At 62.4% G+C, this 18,653-nt stretch overlaps 2 protein-coding genes across 2 annotated transcripts in view; one reads left to right on the top strand and one right to left on the bottom strand.

The window, feature by feature from the left end:
• Positions 1-279: 279 nt before the first annotated feature.
• NKX6-2 (NK6 homeobox 2) lies at positions 280-1,470 on the top strand (the record flags this gene model as incomplete). The annotated part of the gene is made up of 3 exons (XM_079707057.1): positions 280-685; positions 768-940; positions 1,219-1,470. The coding sequence occupies 3 exons, from the start codon at positions 280-282 to the stop codon at positions 1,468-1,470; spliced, it is 831 nt and encodes a 276-aa protein (XP_079563183.1).
• A 3,340-nt stretch (positions 1,471-4,810) lies between these two features.
• Positions 4,811-18,653, bottom strand: part of INPP5A (inositol polyphosphate-5-phosphatase A) — a 179,572-nt gene continuing 165,729 nt past the window's right edge. The window contains exons 12-16 of the mRNA XM_079713026.1: positions 18,507-18,580; positions 8,611-8,722; positions 5,899-5,967; positions 4,987-5,074; positions 4,811-4,903 (exon numbers count right to left, since the gene is read on the bottom strand). Coding sequence (XP_079569152.1) covers positions 4,994-5,074; positions 5,899-5,967; positions 8,611-8,722; positions 18,507-18,580 — 336 coding nt within the window. The 3' untranslated portion in view covers positions 4,811-4,903; positions 4,987-4,993. The remainder of the gene's footprint in view (positions 4,904-4,986; positions 5,075-5,898; positions 5,968-8,610; positions 8,723-18,506; positions 18,581-18,653) is intronic.

The following is an 18,653-nucleotide window of genomic DNA, read 5'->3' as shown; positions in this document are numbered from 1 at the left end:
CCCCGCGGTTATCAGCGCGTCCAGCCCGCGCGGCGCGGCGCCGCTCCGACCGGCCCCGGAGGCGTCACCGCCGCAGCGCGGAGTACCCCCGCCGCCGCCCACCCCGCGCGGGAGCCGCCGCCCGCTCTCGCGCCCGCCATCCGCGCCGTCGGCGCCCGCGCCCCGAGCCCCCGCTGCAGCCGGCGCCCGCCGGGGTCGCGCGCAAACTTCCCGGGCCGGCGGGCGCGGGCGGCGGCGGCGGGGCCCGGATGGGCGCCCGGGCCGGCGGCGGCGGCGCCCATGGACGCTAACCGCCCGGGCGCGTTCGTGCTGAGCAGCGCGCCGCTGGCCGCGCTACACAACATGGCCGAGATGAAGACGTCGCTGTTCCCGTACGCGCTGCAGGGCCCGGCCGGCTTCAAGGCGCCCGCGCTGGGCGGCCTGGGCGCGCAGCTGCCGCTCGGCACCCCGCACGGCATCAGCGACATCCTGGGGCGGCCCGTGGGCGCGGCGGGCGGTGGCCTCCTGGGCGGCCTGCCCCGTCTCAGTGGGCTCGCCTCGTCGGCCGGCGTCTACTTCGGGCCCGCGGCCGCCGTGGCGCGCGGCTACCCCAAGCCTCTGGCCGAGCTGCCCGGGCGCCCGCCAATCTTCTGGCCCGGCGTGGTGCAGGGCTCGCCCTGGAGGGACCCACGCCTGGCCGGCCCGGGTAAGTGGCCCACGCGCGGATTCGGCGTGGGGCGGGCGGGGGCGCGGGGCCGCCGGCCGCGCTCACCCGCCCTCCTTTGCAGCCCAGGCCAGCGGGGTCCTGGACAAGGACGGCAAGAAGAAGCACTCGCGGCCGACCTTCTCGGGCCAGCAGATCTTCGCGCTGGAGAAGACTTTCGAGCAGACCAAGTACCTGGCGGGGCCGGAGCGCGCGCGCCTCGCCTACTCCCTGGGTATGACCGAGAGCCAAGTCAAGGTGAGGCGTCTGCGGCCCGGGCGGCCCCCCGCGGGTCCCGCTGCGCCGAGGCCCACCCGCTCCCCCGCGTCCTGCGAACGGTCTGCGAACGGCCGCTGGCCTTGGCCTCGGTCCCGGGGGCGCCCAGCCCTGCGGCCGGTCCCGGGCAGAGGGGTGGCCTCGGGCGTCCCTCCGCGTCCGCGCGGCCGGCGGCGTCTCCGGCCGGGCCGCCGAGGGGCCAAGCTGCCGCGGGCCGGGTGCTTGGGGAGGCGCCGCCTGATGGGCACCCTCCACCCCAGGTGTGGTTCCAGAACCGGCGGACAAAGTGGCGCAAGCGGCACGCCGCGGAGATGGCGTCGGCTAAGAAGAAGCAGGACTCGGACGCCGAGAAGCTGAAGGTGGGCGGCTCGGACGCGGAGGACGACGACGAGTACAACCGGCCCCTGGACCCCAACTCGGATGATGAGAAGATCACGCGGCTGCTCAAGAAGCACAAACCCTCGAACTTGGCGCTGGTTAGCCCGTGCGGCGGCGCGGGGGACGCCTCGTGAGGACGCGGCGGCAAAAGGCCGGACAACCAGGGTACGGGACGCGGGCCGGCGCCACTCGCCAGCCGCCCGCGCCGGAGTGTGTATATATATTTTTACAGAATAAGTTATAAAGCGGCCTGGCTCGGGCTCGGCGTGCGTGGACCCCAGAGCGCCGGCGTCCCTGTCCTCGGCGTGGGCGCGGGATCGGGACCGCCGCTGCCGCGCGTCCTAGGAGGAATCACTTTGTATAATCAATAAATTATTTAACACGTCCCCGTCGGAGCCGTGGCTCCCGAGGCTGCACCGCGTGTTTCTTCCTTATCGAAAACCGCGGACGAGGCGCGGTCGCGCGGCCCTCTGCCGGGGCCCGCTGTCCCGGGTCCCCTTGTCCGGTCTTTAGTGCCGCGGGGTCCGTGCCTTCGGCCGGAGGGGCGCCTGGGTCTGGCGCAGGTCCGGCTCAGAATCGGGACGCGATGGAGTCCTGGTCGCCTCGCGCCCCGGGTTGCCCGGGTGGCAGCATCTCGCAGGACCGAGGGCACCGCGAGGCCCGGCGCGGGGAAGGCGGCCCCGCCCGAGAACCCTCGGGCCGCCGGCCAAGGGAAGGGGCCGCCCGGGGCCGAGGGCCGCGAAGAGCCAGGACTCAGCGAGCTGCAGCGGAGCCGACGGCGGGGGGATGGAGCGGGGCGCTGGGCGCTCGGCGGCGGCGGCAGCTCCTCCGGCGCAGGCAGCAGGCAGCTGTGGCTCGCGGGGCAGCAGGTAGGACCCCTTGTCCCCGTCCCTCTCCCCAACTCCACCGGGCTGGGGCCAGGGCGCCCTCCCCAGGGCTCTGGAGGCCCGCTGTTTCGCTGGCTTAGGTGGATGAGGTTTGGGCAGATTTAAACACATTTGGGGTTGCCGGAAAAGGCAGGTGAACCCCCGCTCCTGCCCCACCCGGAGTGGTACCTTTCCCCTTTGGTCGGGGGTGGGGGGGGGCGGTGAGGGGCGCCGCTGGGCCCTAGGTCCTGCCGATGTGCTTTGCTCTGATTATGTAGGTTGAAACATGCCCAACCTTAGTAGCTACATAATTTGAAGTAGCAGTGAACTCACACGGGGGTGAAATAAATCAGGTTTTAAATTCATCAGCGCCATGGCCCTTCTCCTGCCGTTTAATAGATTTTTTTTCATCGGTAGAAAGCAGGGTTTAACTCCAACTGGGACTACAAAGAGACATCCTAAATACTTTTGCTGCCCCGGCGTCAGTTTTCTCAGGGGCCCTGGAAGTTTCTTTGCCCGTTTGACCCTGCGATGCGGGGGGAAGCACATCTGGCCGGCGCTTGGGCCTTGTCCTCCTCCTGGGCAGCTCCGGCCTCCACCCAGGACACCTCCCTGGATTGACCAGACCGACCCAGCCCCCCAGCCCCGCGGAGGCCCGGGAAGCCGTCTCTCTGGCCTGTCCCGCACCCCGGAATCCAAGGGCCAGGATTCCAGTTAACAGCAGCCTGCGTCTGCTCTGGTTCACAGAAGACCACCCCATCCGTTCAGACTCTGGACGCTCCCCGTGGCTGCATAACTGTTGTGTTAATTTTAAAAGTTGAATATAAAGGGTTGTATTACTGTAAGATTTCTCTTGGAAGGCATTATTGAAAATGTTAAAGAGCAATGTTAAAGGCTGAAGTTTTGTTTTTTGGGTTTTTTTTTTTTTTTTTTTTGCTACATGGCTGCATCAATTTAAAAAACAGACGTTTTTCACTGGCTGGTTTTCTTTCTAAGGGAGCATTAATTTTTTTTCAAAATTTATGTGAGTGAACTATTCTTTCAGCTCAAGTTAAGAGCAAAGGAATTTCCAGTTTTAAAGTTTTGAGGAAAGCAACACATGTATGTAATCTCATTTAAACAATGCTGAGGGGTAAATCCCGGTAGTAACCTCTGCAGTAAAAATCCAAAAGATGATCTTTCTGCTCTCACGCCAGAGCTCAGTTCTGTAACGGTATACGACAGAATGAAGTCCAGGATTGCCGACGAGCGTAGCCTGCACTGCGGGCTACAGCGGGCCCGGAGCACGGGAGGAGGAAACGCAAAGCAGACGGGATATTTTCACCACGATCGATTTTATTGCTTAGGGACCAGAGCGGTCATTTCCAAAGGCCTCCTGAGTGACCAACAGCTGAAACCCCGCTGCACAGAATCGCCGTGAGCCGGCCAGAGCAGAGCGACCACAGCTTGACACAGACCCCGACGGTACTGTCAAGGACATAGATTCGGCACGTGGACGCCAGCTCACTTGCAACGGTTGTGATTTATCCAAAACAAGCTTCTACCCAGCGCCTTCACCCAGCCCAGGAGTTCTGTAGTGTTAAAGCAAATCAATAAAACGTTCGTTTGTGTTTCATCCACGGGCCCTGGGACCACCTCTCACTGCTCCGCCGGGTGCCAGGAGCAAATACGTGCAGCAGGGTTACGACAGGTCGTTAGAGGTTCGGCATCCAAGGACGCCTACAGTTTGTCTCTCTGAATATTTTTATATACAGGCCACGTTACAAGCAGTTTCTATCAGAAGCAGACTAGCTATTTTTATTTCTCCCATGATATTATTGTTTTATGTAGAATACTTGGCACCATAGAACAGTAACAAAAGACAGACAAAACGGTTTACAAAATTCTTAAAAGGTACACCCGAGCTAGCTATAAACTTCACATTCAGTTCTTAATATTAGACAGAAAAAGGCCTAGGAGTCTCCAACTGCTCGTATGGATGTGCTGTGGTCGGTCTGACCCCTGACGGCTCTGCTGGGTCGTAGTACTTGCTTTATAGCTTTGTGTGTTGACGTGCACGTAACCAAACTCCTAGACGCCAATTCTACCTGCTGATATGACACTCAAGCGTTCATACTGGAAAGTATATTTAGCGTAAGTTTTGTAAGGTTTATAAATTATTTTTAAAAAGTATATATTTATATATATTTATATATATAAAAATGGAAAGCAGCTGCAGTGTGATTCAAAAACCATGTAACATGGCAGTAGAGTGACTAACAGGGAAGGGGCCTCCAGAAGTGAAAGCGAGGGCCGCGCCGCCGGCCGGCAGAGCCCCGGCCGCCCCGCCGCGGAGGGGACCCCGAGCCCTGTGGGGTTTCTACGCCGGAGAAGCTCCTCCACGCTGACAATGATTAAAAATCGAAAACCGTGAAGTCTAAAATGCAGAATCTCTTTGCTGTCTATTAGAGTTTTGGCAACAGGACTGTGACTTATTTAAAAAATCCCAATGTTTCTACTTGATGTCACACGAGCAGACACGACAGTGAGGTATGTGAGGCTTGTCCGGAGCGCCGTCCGGGGCGGAAGCGACGTGTGGGGCCGGCCGTCTAGCAGTGGCGCTCAGGCGGGTCTGTCGATGCGGCTGTCGGAGCACGTGGCTCCGCGTGCCGCAGGGAGGTCTCGCCGGGGGTCCCCTCGTGGCGCTGGCATCGCTTCCCTGCTGTGGAATCAGCCGTTTGTTAAGGGGACAGACACACCACGAAAAGCTCAGAAAGGTGAACTCGAGGGAGGAGGCATATTTACCACCAGTTCACTGCACCACACAACACTTGTGCACACGTGCGTGAGGTTTACCTGCCCCGGGCGCCATGCGGAAGGCCAGGAACACGGGCTGCAGCGGGAGAAGAGAGGCTGTCAGAACCGGGCGCCCAGACCCCGCTCCCGGGCTACCCGGCCGCGGCCCGCGGGCCCAGCGTCGGGCCCCAGTTCCCGAGGAGCTGGTGGGACTGGGCGACCAGAGGCTAGAGGCAAAGGGCCTTCGCGTTGTCTAAAGACGGTGTTGTTTCCAGATAAAGACAACGTGAAAGCTGATTTCAAGGCCCAAAGAACGCGGGGAAGGACAGAGCCCGTCCTGGGATGCGGCCCACTGGGCAGTGTGGGCGACCGCCCAGAGGCCCCGAAAATGGGAACTGGTGAACGTCTCTCATGTGGCTGATGGTGACACACGACCCGTCACCACACGCCCCTCGGAGGGGCCCGGGCCAGTCACACGTACAACGTTAGTCCTGGAACAAATACTCGGTGTTTCCCCCGAGGCACTGGGTCGGTGACACGCCGTCTCCCACCTGCACTGGCGGTGGGTGCTTGCCATCAGAAGCCAGGAAAATACTTGAGTGAACGTTCAGGAAACGGCCTCCGGAAATAGCCAGCGGTGGACACAGCCTCCTTTTACAAATGGTAAAACTGTGTATTTTATTCTACTGTGACCAGTCACTTCTGCCTTCTTACCTACCTGCCTATCTAGCCCCTACCTACCTACCGTCTGGTATTTTATTAAAGTTAAATAAAAACAGACCAACTTGGCCTCCTCTGTGAAGCAGACTAAGGAGGCGGAGCTGAGGGGCAGCAGAAGCCGTCCACCGCGGCCCCCGCCTGGAAAGCCCGCCACGCCCGCCCCTCGGGCCCGGCCCCCTGACCGCAGCGCGGCTCTGTCACCTTGTGGTCTCCCATGCAGACGCTGGGCCCGATGTGGTCGTAGGTGACAACCTTCTCCTCGCTCTCCGACTGGGAAAAGCAAACAGAGGGAGAGGCATGGGAGGCGGAAATGGTGGGGTTTCCTGGGAGAGCAGCGAGCGGGTGGCAGCCCAGCGATGCTCCGCCCGTGGCCACCCTGCCCACGTCTCCGTGGGGCTCTGGCCGGCTCAGAGCCGCCGGTGTGCCTCTGGCCCCTAGGAGGGAGGTCCGGGCAGTCCGGGCAGCACCTCGGCACCCGGCTCTCCCAGGTGGGAGGGCTCCGGCCTTGGGAGGTGGCGACACGGGCCGTTGGTGTGGAGCCCGAGCTCCCCTCTGCCTCTGGGCCGGGCCCTGGACCGTGCTCGCCGCAGTCGGGGCGGCTGTGAGCTTTCTTTCCAGCCGTGCCCCCGGCACTGAGGAAGCCCACCTGGTTCCTGTTTTCCCCGTTGCCATTTGTTTTTGACCCAAAACTCCCTGTTCAAACGAGAACAGACTCCCCGAACGCCACGCTGCCGCACCCAGTGGTCTGCGCCCAGTGACGCAGGGCTGTGTGCACAGGGTGCCCTCCCTCCTCCGCCAGCCTGCAGGCACCTTAACTCCAGGTGTGCGGCCAAGGGTGTGTTCCCGCAGTCAGTCGGCTCTGGCTCCAACTGGGCCAGGATTTCACATCCTCGGCTGCGGCGTCTGAGGCTATAAACTGAATTATCTTTAATGCAGTAGGAAGCTTAAGGTCAGATTTACTTTCCAGCACGGTCGTCTGCCAGAGGCATAAAGACAGACGCCTCCGCGCAGCCTTCGCCATCACAGCACCTCCCGGAGTCGGGAAACGTTCATCAAGCGCAGCGTGGTAATTCACAAAGGCAGCATAAAACTGGGGGTTTCCAAGTGCATAATCGTGAGACAGACAAACAGATTAAGCGGGCGCCGCACACCTCGCTGCGCATTCATCACCACGCCCGCCACCTCCGTGCTCCGGGGCCGGGAAGCAGAACGAACACGATGCCGAGGTGACCGAGCGTGGCATGATGGATGACGCGGCGGAGGCTGCTCGCGCCACGGCCAGTGGGCTGGTAACGCCTGCCGCCCGCCGGGCAGCCCCCAGGGGAGGGCCTGCCGGGGCTCCCACCGCCCCCAGGAAGGCGCTGGGCCCTCCCCACACTGGGCCACACAGCCGAGCTCTGTCTCCACTGTGTCTGCAGCATCAAATCTCGGGCCCCGAAGCTGACGTGATGTGAACGCAGGTAGAACAGCCTGCAGTGCCGCCTTCTGCTGGGCCCGTCTGCAGCCCTGGGCAACCCCCTTCACCAGCCTACGCGCTCCTGCTGTCTTGGTGGGTTTACTGCAGGATGCCTTTTTCTCTGGAAGAGGACACTCGCCTCTTCTCTGCGCCCTGAGGCCCCTGAGGCCCCCTCTCTGGACGCAGCCCTGTGCTCAGCTCGCCTGCCGGTGTGAGCCGCTATGTCCACTGTCCACTCTCTGCTTCCTCACATGGCATCTCAGGGCCCCAAGGGCAGGCCCAGCAGAGAGGGCAGGGCTGCGTCCAAGGCCAGGCACCAGGCATGCTTGCCCAGGTCTGTGTGGTCAGGGCCAATGTCCCGTGCAGCTCCCTTCGGGGAGGCTGCTTGTGGGAGCAGCCCAGCCAGCGCCTGTCCTCTGTGATGTGCTCTGGGGGTGGGCGTGTCACAGCCGGGTGCAGGCCCTGCCCACAGGCCCTGGGGAGGGCTGGCGAGGCTGCCCCGGCCAGCCCCCAGGCCCCATCAGAGCAAGCTCACCGCGGACCCGACGCGTCCCCACCTCCAACCAGGGCCCAGTGGCCTCCCTCCCCATGCACCCGGGGGCTCTGGCTCAAGGCAGAGTGTGGAGGGCCGGCCCGCCCCGGAAAGGCCAGCAGTGGGGCCTCCTGGAGGAGGGCTGCAGGGGCTGCTGAGCAGGGGGACGGGCGTGCACCTGGGCAGGCCAAGGGGGCTCTGCCCTCCTGGCTGCGTCTCTGGGTAAAGGGCCCAGGGCCCAGTGGCGCAGACAGGGCTCCTTGCAGCAGCCTCGGGGGGCTGTGGAGGGTGGTGACTAGAGCCCAAAACGTACTGGGTTGAGGTTGGGGGACGGCCTGGGCCGTGGGGACCTCCTGCCCGCTCCTAACTGGCTGCCCACATCACACAGAGAGGCCAGACCGCTGCGCTGATGAATCAGTGCACCTCGTTATTATATTTTTTCACTGATGGGGTTGACAAAACCAATACAGGTATTGATTCTTTAGAGCAGACCTCTTGTGTTAAATGTGGGCATTGAAAAACCCCGGGAAATCAAGAGGCTCCAGGAAACTCAAACTCTCCCCACACCCAGTCTTACGGGGCTGCCTCCTGAGTGCTGGCCGTTCATCTGTAACTTCTCAAGCCCCACTGTGACTCTGGCTCTGATTTACAACTTAGGAAAATAAGGACGGACTTCACAGCTCCCAAGCTCTTTCGAAGACAAGAGCTCATTGACTCCCCCGAGGACACAATAAACTAAAACGATTCCTAAAGCACTGGTGACAGTTTATGCCTGTTTTGAATCCAGAAAGACACTGGAGATCGGGCTCCATCCCAGCCCCGAGAACGGGGTCAGGGCTCATCCTGGGGCCGGTAGGAGGGCACGTCCCCTGGCCCAAGGCTCCCCACCCGCCCGGGCTCTGGCCTGCGCGGCCCTCACACTTACCCTCAGAATCAGCTCTTTGGCGGACGGGGACATAAGGACACGGTCACACCAGGCGGGGCACCGGGTGTTCATGTACTGCCTGCCCTGGCTGGAGTCCTCGCTGTACGGGTAGCTGGGGAGACAGGACAGGAAGGCACCGGTCAGCAGCCGCGGGGCCCCTCCTCCAGCCCCTCCTCCGCGCCCGGGGGGAGGGTGGTGTGGGCTCTGCCCCATGCACCTCAGAAAGGCCAAGCCTGTCCAGGGGGAGAACAGGCAGACGGAAGTTTCCAGAATAAAGTCAAAGGACTGTCCCACCCAGCACTTCAGATAAACCCTCCCCACGGACATGGACACGTCTATTAAACTTGGTTTTATTTTTGGAGGCGGCCTACAGCCCAACGAAAACCTGCCCGGGAGCCTACAGACGCCTGGGCCCAGACTGACGCCACACCCTTGTCCCACCGAGGCGTCCACCTCAGGAAGCGCCCAGGTGCCCGGGCCGTGGCCTTGGACCTTCGCTGTGGCGGAGTGTGTGCCTGGCCCTGACTTACTGCCCTGGCCGCACGGGCCCCGCTTCCCGCCCACCGGCCCGGTGAGGCAGCGAGGAGAGGCCTGGGGCCCCTTGGGAACGGAGCCACCACAGCCGACCGACTGACATGGCGAGAAGCAGGTGGGGCCCTGTGACCACCAGCTGAGCCCCCGACACCCTGACAGTAGCCGCCTGGCTGAGGCCCAGAACTCACCGGAACCTCCGGCTCCGGGCTCTGCAGTGCCCAGTGGGCCCGCCCTGGTCCATGTAAAGCTGCTCACCCCACCCCGTGGGCATTTGGATTGGGCTGCACTGAACTAACAGCAGGTGCATTTAACCAGAATGAACTAACTGGCTTTGGGGGACCCGCAGCCGTGCTCCCTGCACACCCGTGAGGACGGTGGGTCTGCTTTCTCGAGGTGCATCTCCTATGGCCTCCAATACAGTCTAACATTTTCCTTGCCAAGGTCTAATGTGCTTTTTAGGTTAGTTCCAAAATACCACGTGGTATTTGCTGTGAATGGCACTTTACTCTCTATTAAATTTTCCTGTGCTTTCAGCCGGAGGAGAAAAATGCCACTGTCTTCCTGGGCTGCTCTGTCCTGGGCACCTGCTCGCGTGGGGCCTCTGCCCCTCCCCCCGCCCTCTGCGGCCGTGGTCAGGGTCCGCGGAACCCGAGTTAACGGTTCTCAGCCTGCTCCATCCTCCAGAGCGTCCCACACTCTCGCCAGAAACGGCGACTTACGGCCCCAGGCCCTGCAGGAATTTAGTTCATTGAAGACCCAAAGCAACAAACACGGCTACAAACAAAACGTCCCTAATCTCTGCTTCTAACAGCATTACCCTTGCTGACAGCACGGAGCACTGACCACCCTACAACTTCCTTCAGGGAAAAGGGGGGCCCACGGCGGGCTTGTTCAGGCACGTCCCAGCCTAGCTTGGCTGTGGTCCTGAAGGAGGGACGCTTGCCCACCCCACCCTCCCGGGAGCTTCAGGAATCGGGGTCTGCACGGGCCGACCCTGAGCGTCCAGAGCAGGATGTGCTGAGCACAGAGCAAGCCCCCAGCCCCCTCCACTGGAGGCAAAGGTCAGGGGAGAGGGCGGCCGGCAGGGCTGTGGCCAGGGCTGGGAAGGTCGTGTGTGCTCTGAGCCCACCCAAGCTGGTCCTTGACTGTGAGGCGGGGCAGGACAGGTTCACCCGGGGGGACATCTGCGGTCAACGGGAGGTCTGGGAGGTGGAGCCGGCCACCCCGGGCCTCGCCCACGCTCCCCGCCGGGCAGGGGCCGTGCAGACGCGCGCTGTTCCAGGAGCGAGGGCCGGCTCGAAGCATCCCTCGGAGACGCGGCGCAGACGGGAGCGGGATCGAGGCCCGGGGGCTTCGGGAACCACCGCGTGACCCTCAGCTGCACCTATGACGTTGTTGCTACGGGAAAGCCCTCGGGAGCCCTGGCCATCGGGGGTCCCACTGAGGCTGCGCCCCAAGCCCACAGAGCCCCCTGGGGACCTGCCTAGGGGGCAAGGTTCAGGGAAGTGCTGTGGGTCCTGGGTTAGAAATAGCACGAAAAGCCCACTCAGGTAAGTGACGGACAGTCCCCACGCACACCGCGGAGCCATCATCACAGGGCGCCAGGCCCCGAGTCCAGCCCCCTGTCCACCGCCAGGAGCTGACGGGCCATCACAGGGACAGTCAGCCTGGTGGGGAGTAACACGGAAGGGCCCAGGAGGCCCGGAGCCGTGACAAGCTTCCCCCCGGGCCTTCAGTCCGTGTTCTCAACCCTGCTGCTGCCGTGGGGCCTGCCCACGTGCGATTCAGCAGGCGAAAGAAGCTGGCCGTGAGGGGCGCCATGGCCGGGCTGGGCAGGGCGGTTGGGGGCGTCACCCTCACCCCACGGACCGGGGGCCCTTGCCGTGGACAGACTCCCGGAAGGGGCCAGCCACTCCCAGAGCCAGGCCAGGAGTGAGCAGGGTGGTGCCGGTGCAGACAGGCTGGGCAAGGCCGGTGTGGGCCCGGGAGGGGGGCCCTGCCCACGCCACTCCGAGGATGGCCCGGCGCTGCCTGCCGGAGCTGCTGATGATTAATGCTCGCTGCACACGCGGACTTATCTGAAAGCAAACGCTGCGCAGGGCGGGGTCGCGGGACGAGCCGCCGGCCTGGCCCCCCGCATGGTGGGGAGTGACCACCACGGCGAATGGCCCTGCGATAAAGCTAACAATCGCCCACCTGTCCTCCCAGCCCTTCGGGCTCCTTCCCGCAGGATGCAGGATGTGGGCAAGCGGCCCCCTTGCCAGGGCGCTGCCGACAAGGCTCGGCCTGCATCTGAGTGGCGGGCGGGAGGGTGGTGTCACCAGGGCCCGAGGCCAGCAGCCAGGCCGGGAAGGCACAAAGGCCCACTGTGTCGGCCGCCCGACTCCGCAGGGCCGGCCGCCGTGCGCGCGAGACGCGGGCTCAGGAGGACCCCGAGTGTGGAGGGGGCGGGGGCCCCTGCACCTGGCCAGACAGACCCAGTTCTCACCGAAGCGGGAGGCGGAGAATTGGGGGTGCTGCGGGAGACCCTCCTGGGCTTCTCGCTCGGGGAGAACGCGAGTGTTCCCGAGTCACGGCCCTGCTGAGGGCAGACGGGCCCGCGCAGCCAGCGAATCGGCGGACCGTCCACCCGTGCACGGCAGCCCCGGAGGCCGGCAGGCAGTGGCCGCGCAGGAACTCAGTTTCCAAGCACCTGAGACTCCTGGGAAAGAAAAGGAGGTGGAAGGAAGCTGCACCTGAACTGGGCAATAACATTCACACCGCCGTGGGGACGAGGGGCCTGTGGTCCGAGCTGTAGAGCTGACCCGGCTCTGTGGACACAGGTGCCCGCAGCGTCCCCGTGGGGTGACCGGTGGCTCCCGAGGAACCGGTGCCCTGGCCCTTCGCCCCTCAGCGCTTGCCCCCGTGCCTCCGTGTGGGCCGTGTCCACCCGGGGCTCGGTGACCAGCGGGACAAGCTTCCTGGCTCCCTTCCCAAGAACCAGGCCGGGCACACAGCAGGGAGCTCAGCCTTTTTGTCCAAATGTCACCATTTTGTATTTATCGTTCCAGACAGGAATCTATAGATGGTCCAGAGTTGAATTATGGCCCAAAAAGAAGTCTGAGAAGTGCCTCCGAATCTTTACTGTAAAAAATAAACGTATCCACTGGAGAGAGACAGCCTCCTCCGGCCACAGCCGTGTGATACATTTTATCCCCGTGTTATATATATTTTTGTCTTTTTCGAAAGCTCTCGCTGGATCTTTTTCTGTAATTAATTTGCCCAGTAAAAACCTCTTTCCCACCGTGGAGCGTTTTTGTCTGTCCTTGGGAAGGTGTGACTTTTCTCTGGCGAGGTGTGTACTCTGACTGTGCGTCTGTCCACCTCCCCGGTCAGCTTCACTCTGAGGCACACGTGTCACACAGAGCCACAAGCGCAGGGGGCGCAGCAGCCCTCCACCCCGCGGCGGCTCCCGTGCCACAGACAGCAGCCCCCGGCCCCCTGGTTCCCACCGCTCCCAGGCCCACGGGGAGCAGCGGTCCGGCCGCTTCATCAGCCGACATCTATCCGCTAAAGGTGGCGTTTTGGTTACTTCCAGGTTTGGGGAGTTCTCGGCCGTGACGTGTGGACCCCCAGGGGCCCCGAGGCCCTGTCAGGGGCTGGAAGGTAAACTCTATGTTTGCGACTACACGGAGACGCTACTTGCGTTGTCATGGTGTTGGGGGCGGTCCCCTCCTCAGCCCCACCCGGGCAAGGCCGCACGAATGCTTCCTTGATTGAATCTCAGGCCTGGGAGACACAGTTTAGGAGTCAGTGGGACGAGAGGGGAGCGTGTGGGGCGCATCCCGCCACCTCTGGGAATTCTCGAGCCTCAGTGACAGGAGGCTTCCTGTGGCGGGGGCGGTCTGAGGGCGCAGGTGGGCAGCAGCGCTCCACAGGGACTTGGGTCCAGGGCAGGGCCGCGTGCAGGGCTGGGGGAGGATTCCACACCGCGGGAAGCCTGCTGCCACCACATTAGTGGAAAAGGCAGCTAAGCCGTCTCATCTTCACGCTTTGATCTCTTTATTTTAAAACCAACGACAGTAACTCAGAATGACGCTCTACATTAGAAACTCCCTGCTGGATGCACAGGACAGGTTTTGGTGGTCACCTCTGGGGCCCCAAATCACTGCCACTCACTCCGGGCCATCCTGGGGAGAGGGCAGGGGGGCTCCCGCGATCGGCCCAAATCCGGGTTGAGAGTGGGAGCCGCAAGCGGACGCTGGGCCGGAGGGCAGGGAGGGTGGACAGGATGACAACGCAGGACACAGAAAGCTGACCGTCGTCTTGTCCACTGCAAACCACCAGCCTCACGGTCGGCTCTGCATCCACTCGAGGCCGGTCACACAGACAGACCAGGTGGGCACGGCTCACGCCAGCGCCAGCATCACGCTCTCTGTCCACCAGTTATTCTGAGCATGAACTTAAAGCCTTTTATGTCACCAGCACATGGAAACACCACGTGGCATTAAAGGCCTTCATTTGGCCTGGTCCCGAGCGCCGTCCCTGGCCACTCGGGGTTGGCGGGCATCATCTGCAGCGCAGGGTGGGGCCTGGAGGGTCTCTGTGGCGGGCACCCCCTGCGCCCACTAGCCTGGCCTGGCCGCGCTCCCTGCCTCTACCCCACTCCGCCGGTCACTTCGTGGTTGTCCCTCACGAAGGTGCAAAACTGTGCCCGAGGCTGAGAAGAACGAGAATTGAAGGCTCTACAAACGCCTGAAATATTAGCACCTCTTCCAGCAAAGTGACACACGGCATTGAGTTACGGTCCATTAGGAGTGGGGTTCTATTAGCCCGCGGAGAACGGTCACGACGCCTCTGCACAAGAAACACGCCCCCGCCCCCCCCGCTCTCCTTAGGAGACCTGTCTGCTCGAGCATCTCTGAGGACTGTCCCAGGTATGCGATTAGCCACAGCCTGGAGCCACGGGGGGCACGGCGGCCTCCACTCCAGGCTCTGCACTGACCCCGCCCCCAGCCCCTGGCCCCCAGCAGCTGAGAGCTCGCCTCCACCAGAACGGGGACGAGCACTCCGCAGTCAGTTTGCAGTGAGTCCACTGCTTGGATAACAAAGTCAAAAGGCGCAGAAAGGTTCTGAAAACCAGGCGCGACGGCCAGAGGATGCCGCCCAGGACACCCTGCTCCCGTGGCACTGCCCGTTGGCACCAGGGATGCCCATGGCTCTTGCTAATTCCCTGGCTGACAAGCTGGAGCAAACAGGCCTCACAGAGAGGAAAGCTGGGTGAGGACAGGCACGACGGCCTGGGGTGCCCACTGTCCCTTGAACGGACACTGCCCACACCCCCCGTCCCCCGCCCCCCGGAGGTGCCAGAGTCCAGCAGCCAGTGAAGCACAGACCGTCCCCACAAACGCCCAGAGCCATGCGCGAGGGCCCACAGCCTCGGAGCCCACGCACCTCTGTCCCGACCGCCTGGCCCACGTGGGAGGGAAGGGCCGTTTTCACAGAACGGAGTCATGAGGATGACACGGGCCTCGGGAGCGTGGGAAGGGACTGGCGTGGCCCTTCTCTGTGACTGAGGGGCTGCCACGTGCACACCCCGCCCTGCCCGAGGCCACGCAGACAAACGCAGACATGGTGTCCCTCACTGACCAGTGCGGCTTCCAGAAAGGTCCCCACGGGGCTCAGCCACACCGGTAGAAACAGAACCGGGAGGTTCCGCCTTTCCGCCTCAAAGAGGGCAGCTTGGTGGAGCCTGGACGCAGGACGGCCCTGTGGGCAAGATGCACAGCTGGCGGGCACCCCGGCAGACTCCTGCCTCCTTCCAGGGTGGGGATGCTGGGCACACGGGACGCGACGGGCGCCTCCCCTGCCCACCTCCCCCTGCCTGCCCCTCCCGGCGCAGGACCAGGGCAGCCCGGGCGCCAGGCTCCTCAGGCGGTTCCTCAGCGGCTTCCACCCCTCAGCTCGGAGAGAAGCGAGAGACGGACGGTCTGCAAGGAAACCGCTCCAGGCCAGAAGCCCCCGACAGCTTCCAAGAGCGGGAGATGGCCCTAGGCTAGCGGCTGTGCACAGAGGACACCCCCCCGCACGCCCCAGAGACACCCCCACCCGTGCAGGCAGTGCATACACCCAGGAAGCACACATGCATACACGTATACACACGAGTTTTGCACCACACGCACGAACTGCACACAAGCTCATGCACACACCATGCACATGCACACACCCCCATGTAAATGTACATGCAAACACCTATTCGCTCATATGTGCACATACCATTTACATGTGCAAACACGGCTCATGCACACACATACCCACACCTATGCCATTCACACCTGTACACAGCCATGTACTTCCATGCACACACACACACACACCAAAAATAGGCCCATGCGTACACACACCGTGCACATGTGCATACACAACCCACCCCCCACCCCAAGACATACTGCACACACCCATGCACATACATCCACGTACCACACGTGTGCACATACAACCATGTATGCGTACAACTCTGCATGCACACGTGTACACCCACACCATGTACGTACACTCCAATGTGTGCACATCCGTATCTGTGCACGTGTGGATACTATATGCACACATGCAAACCCATGCACTGCACAAACACATGCAATCAGTCTATAATCCGATCACATACATCCTGCACACACACACACAGGTACACACACACCCCTACACACACGTGCACATACTCTGCACACACATGCACCCACACCCATGCAGTGCCACATCCATGGACACGTGCCTACACAGTGTGCACAAGTGAATACACCCATGCACAATCCTCTGTGCACACACCCTACACACATGTGCACAGGAGCTCATGCTCCTGCACACACACACACACACACACACACACACAGAGCACGCCTGAGATCACTTATTTTCCGGCAGAGTCAGAGAACACATCTGGGTACCAAACCACACAGCCACCGTTTCTAACCAAGTCCCTGCTGCTGTCCCGCTTCTGCTTCCGCTGACATTGTCCCATGTCTGGAACAGCCCTCCAGACCCCACGTGGCAACCCAGGGGGGCTGTGAGCTCTACCCGATGGTCACAAACATGGTTTTAAAATGCAACAGAGCCAAGGGAGGGGGATGGGTGTGACCCAGGCACCAGAGGAGGGGAAGCTGGGCAGTGCGGGAGGGGAATGGATGACCCAGGACGGGGGGAGGGGTGGGTGACTTGGACAGTGGGGGGAGATGACCTGGGCAGTGGGGGAGGGATGGATGAGCCGGGCAGTGGCCGGAAAGGCCTCAGGAGCCTTTTGTGGGTCTTGCACCACCGGCTGTGACAGGGCTGACAGGTCAGGTGTATTTCCTACTGTGAGCTGGACCCCCAGCTTTGGGAGCCGATGATTCAGTCTGTAAACCACGATTTTTCCCACCTCAGAAAACTTCGAGTGCTACTTCCCAGTTAAAGGGAGAAAATCTGACCCCTAAACCGACGGTCCTCCCAGTGCCCCCCACTGCCTGCCCCGCCCAGGCCACCTCCCTCGGGTGGCAGCCGCCACCTCCAGGCAGAGGGGGACCTCTGCTGTGACGGGCTTGCGGGGGGCTCCGCGGCCCAGGACACCGCCCCTACAGCGCAGGCACATTCCTAACGCACCTGCCAAGTCACAGGACGTCCACAGGTTCCCGGACAAGGGCGGGACCTCCAGGGGTCATTCTCCTGAGGCAGGTGTGCCCCAGACTGAGCACAGGTGACCTCGAGGTGCCCGCAGCCCCAGGTACCCTGACGAACCCCAGGCCCTCCCTGGAGTTCCTCCGGCTTGGCACCAAAGCATGCCCACCCCCACCTACCAGTGGGATCTCAGAGGCTGGGGCTACGGCCGCCTTCCGGGGGGACGACCTGTGCTTCCTGGAGACCGCCAGCTGGGGCCTGGCTGGACCACACAGCCCTGTCCCTCCCGACTCTGGACGTGCCAGTCTCTCTGCTGCCTAGGGGTCGGGGCCTCGTCCCTCGGCCACCTGAGCACGGACCATGAGGTCCTGTGGCCGGTCCTGCCCGCATTTTCTGCACCCTGCACCTGGGTGACCTTCAAGGCTGCGGCGTTTGGGAGACGCTCGAGGGGCTGACGCCAGCTCAGGGCACACGTGTCCACAGGGCTACGCCTTCGGCAGCCCCAGGCCCCCTCCCTCCTGGCCGGCTCCACAGCCCTGAGAGAGGCGCTGGGCCCCGAACAAGCGGGAGGGACGCTGCAGACTCCGGCACGACCCTCAGGAGGTGCGGGCTGAACAAGTCCCTCGGGACGTCTTTAGACTTTAGCTGCACCTGGGAGCACGGTTCACCGCACGTGTTGTGTACGTTTAAAGTAGCGTCAGAGACTGAGGGCAACGCAGTGGTCAGCCCCTGGACGGCGCTGCCGAGGGCCGCCCTTCTGGTCCTGAAGCGCTGAGTCACGAGTTCACGGGTGTTGGAGCCGCTGCTGGGGGCCCACCAGGCACCCCACGGGCCCAGGTCCCTGCTTCTCTGGCCCCTGAACCTCGCACTGCTGGTCTGGGCGCCGACCCTGAGCTGCGAGCGCCCGGCCACCTTGGCCAGAGTCTGGACCCGTAGAGAGTCCCATGTCCAGTGGACGGTGGGGGGCCCTTCAAGCCTGCACATGTTTGACCACTGGAGTGTGGCCCAGGAAGCAGGGGGTGACCTTCAGAGGGAGCCTGAGAGGACCTGGCCCCCCAGAGCGTTCTGGATGCCAACCGTTCCTGACGTGGATCTGACGCGTTTACTGCCAGGACCGACGCAGACGAGGGGGGGCCAGGCGGCGCTCTCGGCCCCACTTGCAGCTGCTCACCAGGCCCCGTCTACGTGAGAAAGCTTCCCTGAACCTGCCCAAGGCCCATTTTCTCCCAAGTGATAAGAATCCGTACTTGGAAGCTGTGAAAGGAGAGAGACGAGTGGGAGAAGCCCATGATGGGGCATCCGTGTCTTTCCAGATGGGACCGCGGGCCGAGCGCCCACCCAGTGTCCTGGCCACTTCTTAATCTTCTCTCTCCCCTCACCCCGGCCCTCTGCAGCCCAGGGCTGGTCGGGAGGGAACGCACTGTTATTGCTGCAGATTTCAAGACTCTATGAACACCAGAGCAAAACCCAGCAAAAGCTTACATACCCGAGAAAGACAAACACGGACAAACCAAACCAAAACCCACCCCACAACGGTTCCAGAAAGTTCCAGAACGTAGAGCTGCCTGTGTGGACCCCTCGTAGGCTAATCTGAGAGGCCATGTTGGGAGAAAGGAGAGCACAGACCCCTGCTGTGCTCAGTGGGGGGTGGGGTGGGGGGGGAGGCACAGGTGGACACAGACGCACGGACAGGAGGACAGTTACCTGCTGGCCCAGCAAGCGGCGGTCCTTACCTGGGAGGGAACGAGATGTCCAGTTCATACAGTCTGTCCTTAAAGACAGACAGCTCTTTGTCAAATTCTAAGAGCTGAAGAAAAGAAACAGAAAAAGATATAGGGTCACTTTGGTTTGCCTCCCAGGGGGCACCGAGAAGCCCGGGG

This window comes from Hyperoodon ampullatus (assembly GCF_949752795.1).
Source record: "Hyperoodon ampullatus genome assembly, chromosome: 1".
In the NCBI taxonomy this organism is placed as follows: domain Eukaryota; kingdom Metazoa; phylum Chordata; class Mammalia; order Artiodactyla; family Ziphiidae; genus Hyperoodon; species Hyperoodon ampullatus.
Note: the sequence above shows the minus strand (reverse complement) of the source record. Positions and strands in the feature narration are given on the sequence as shown.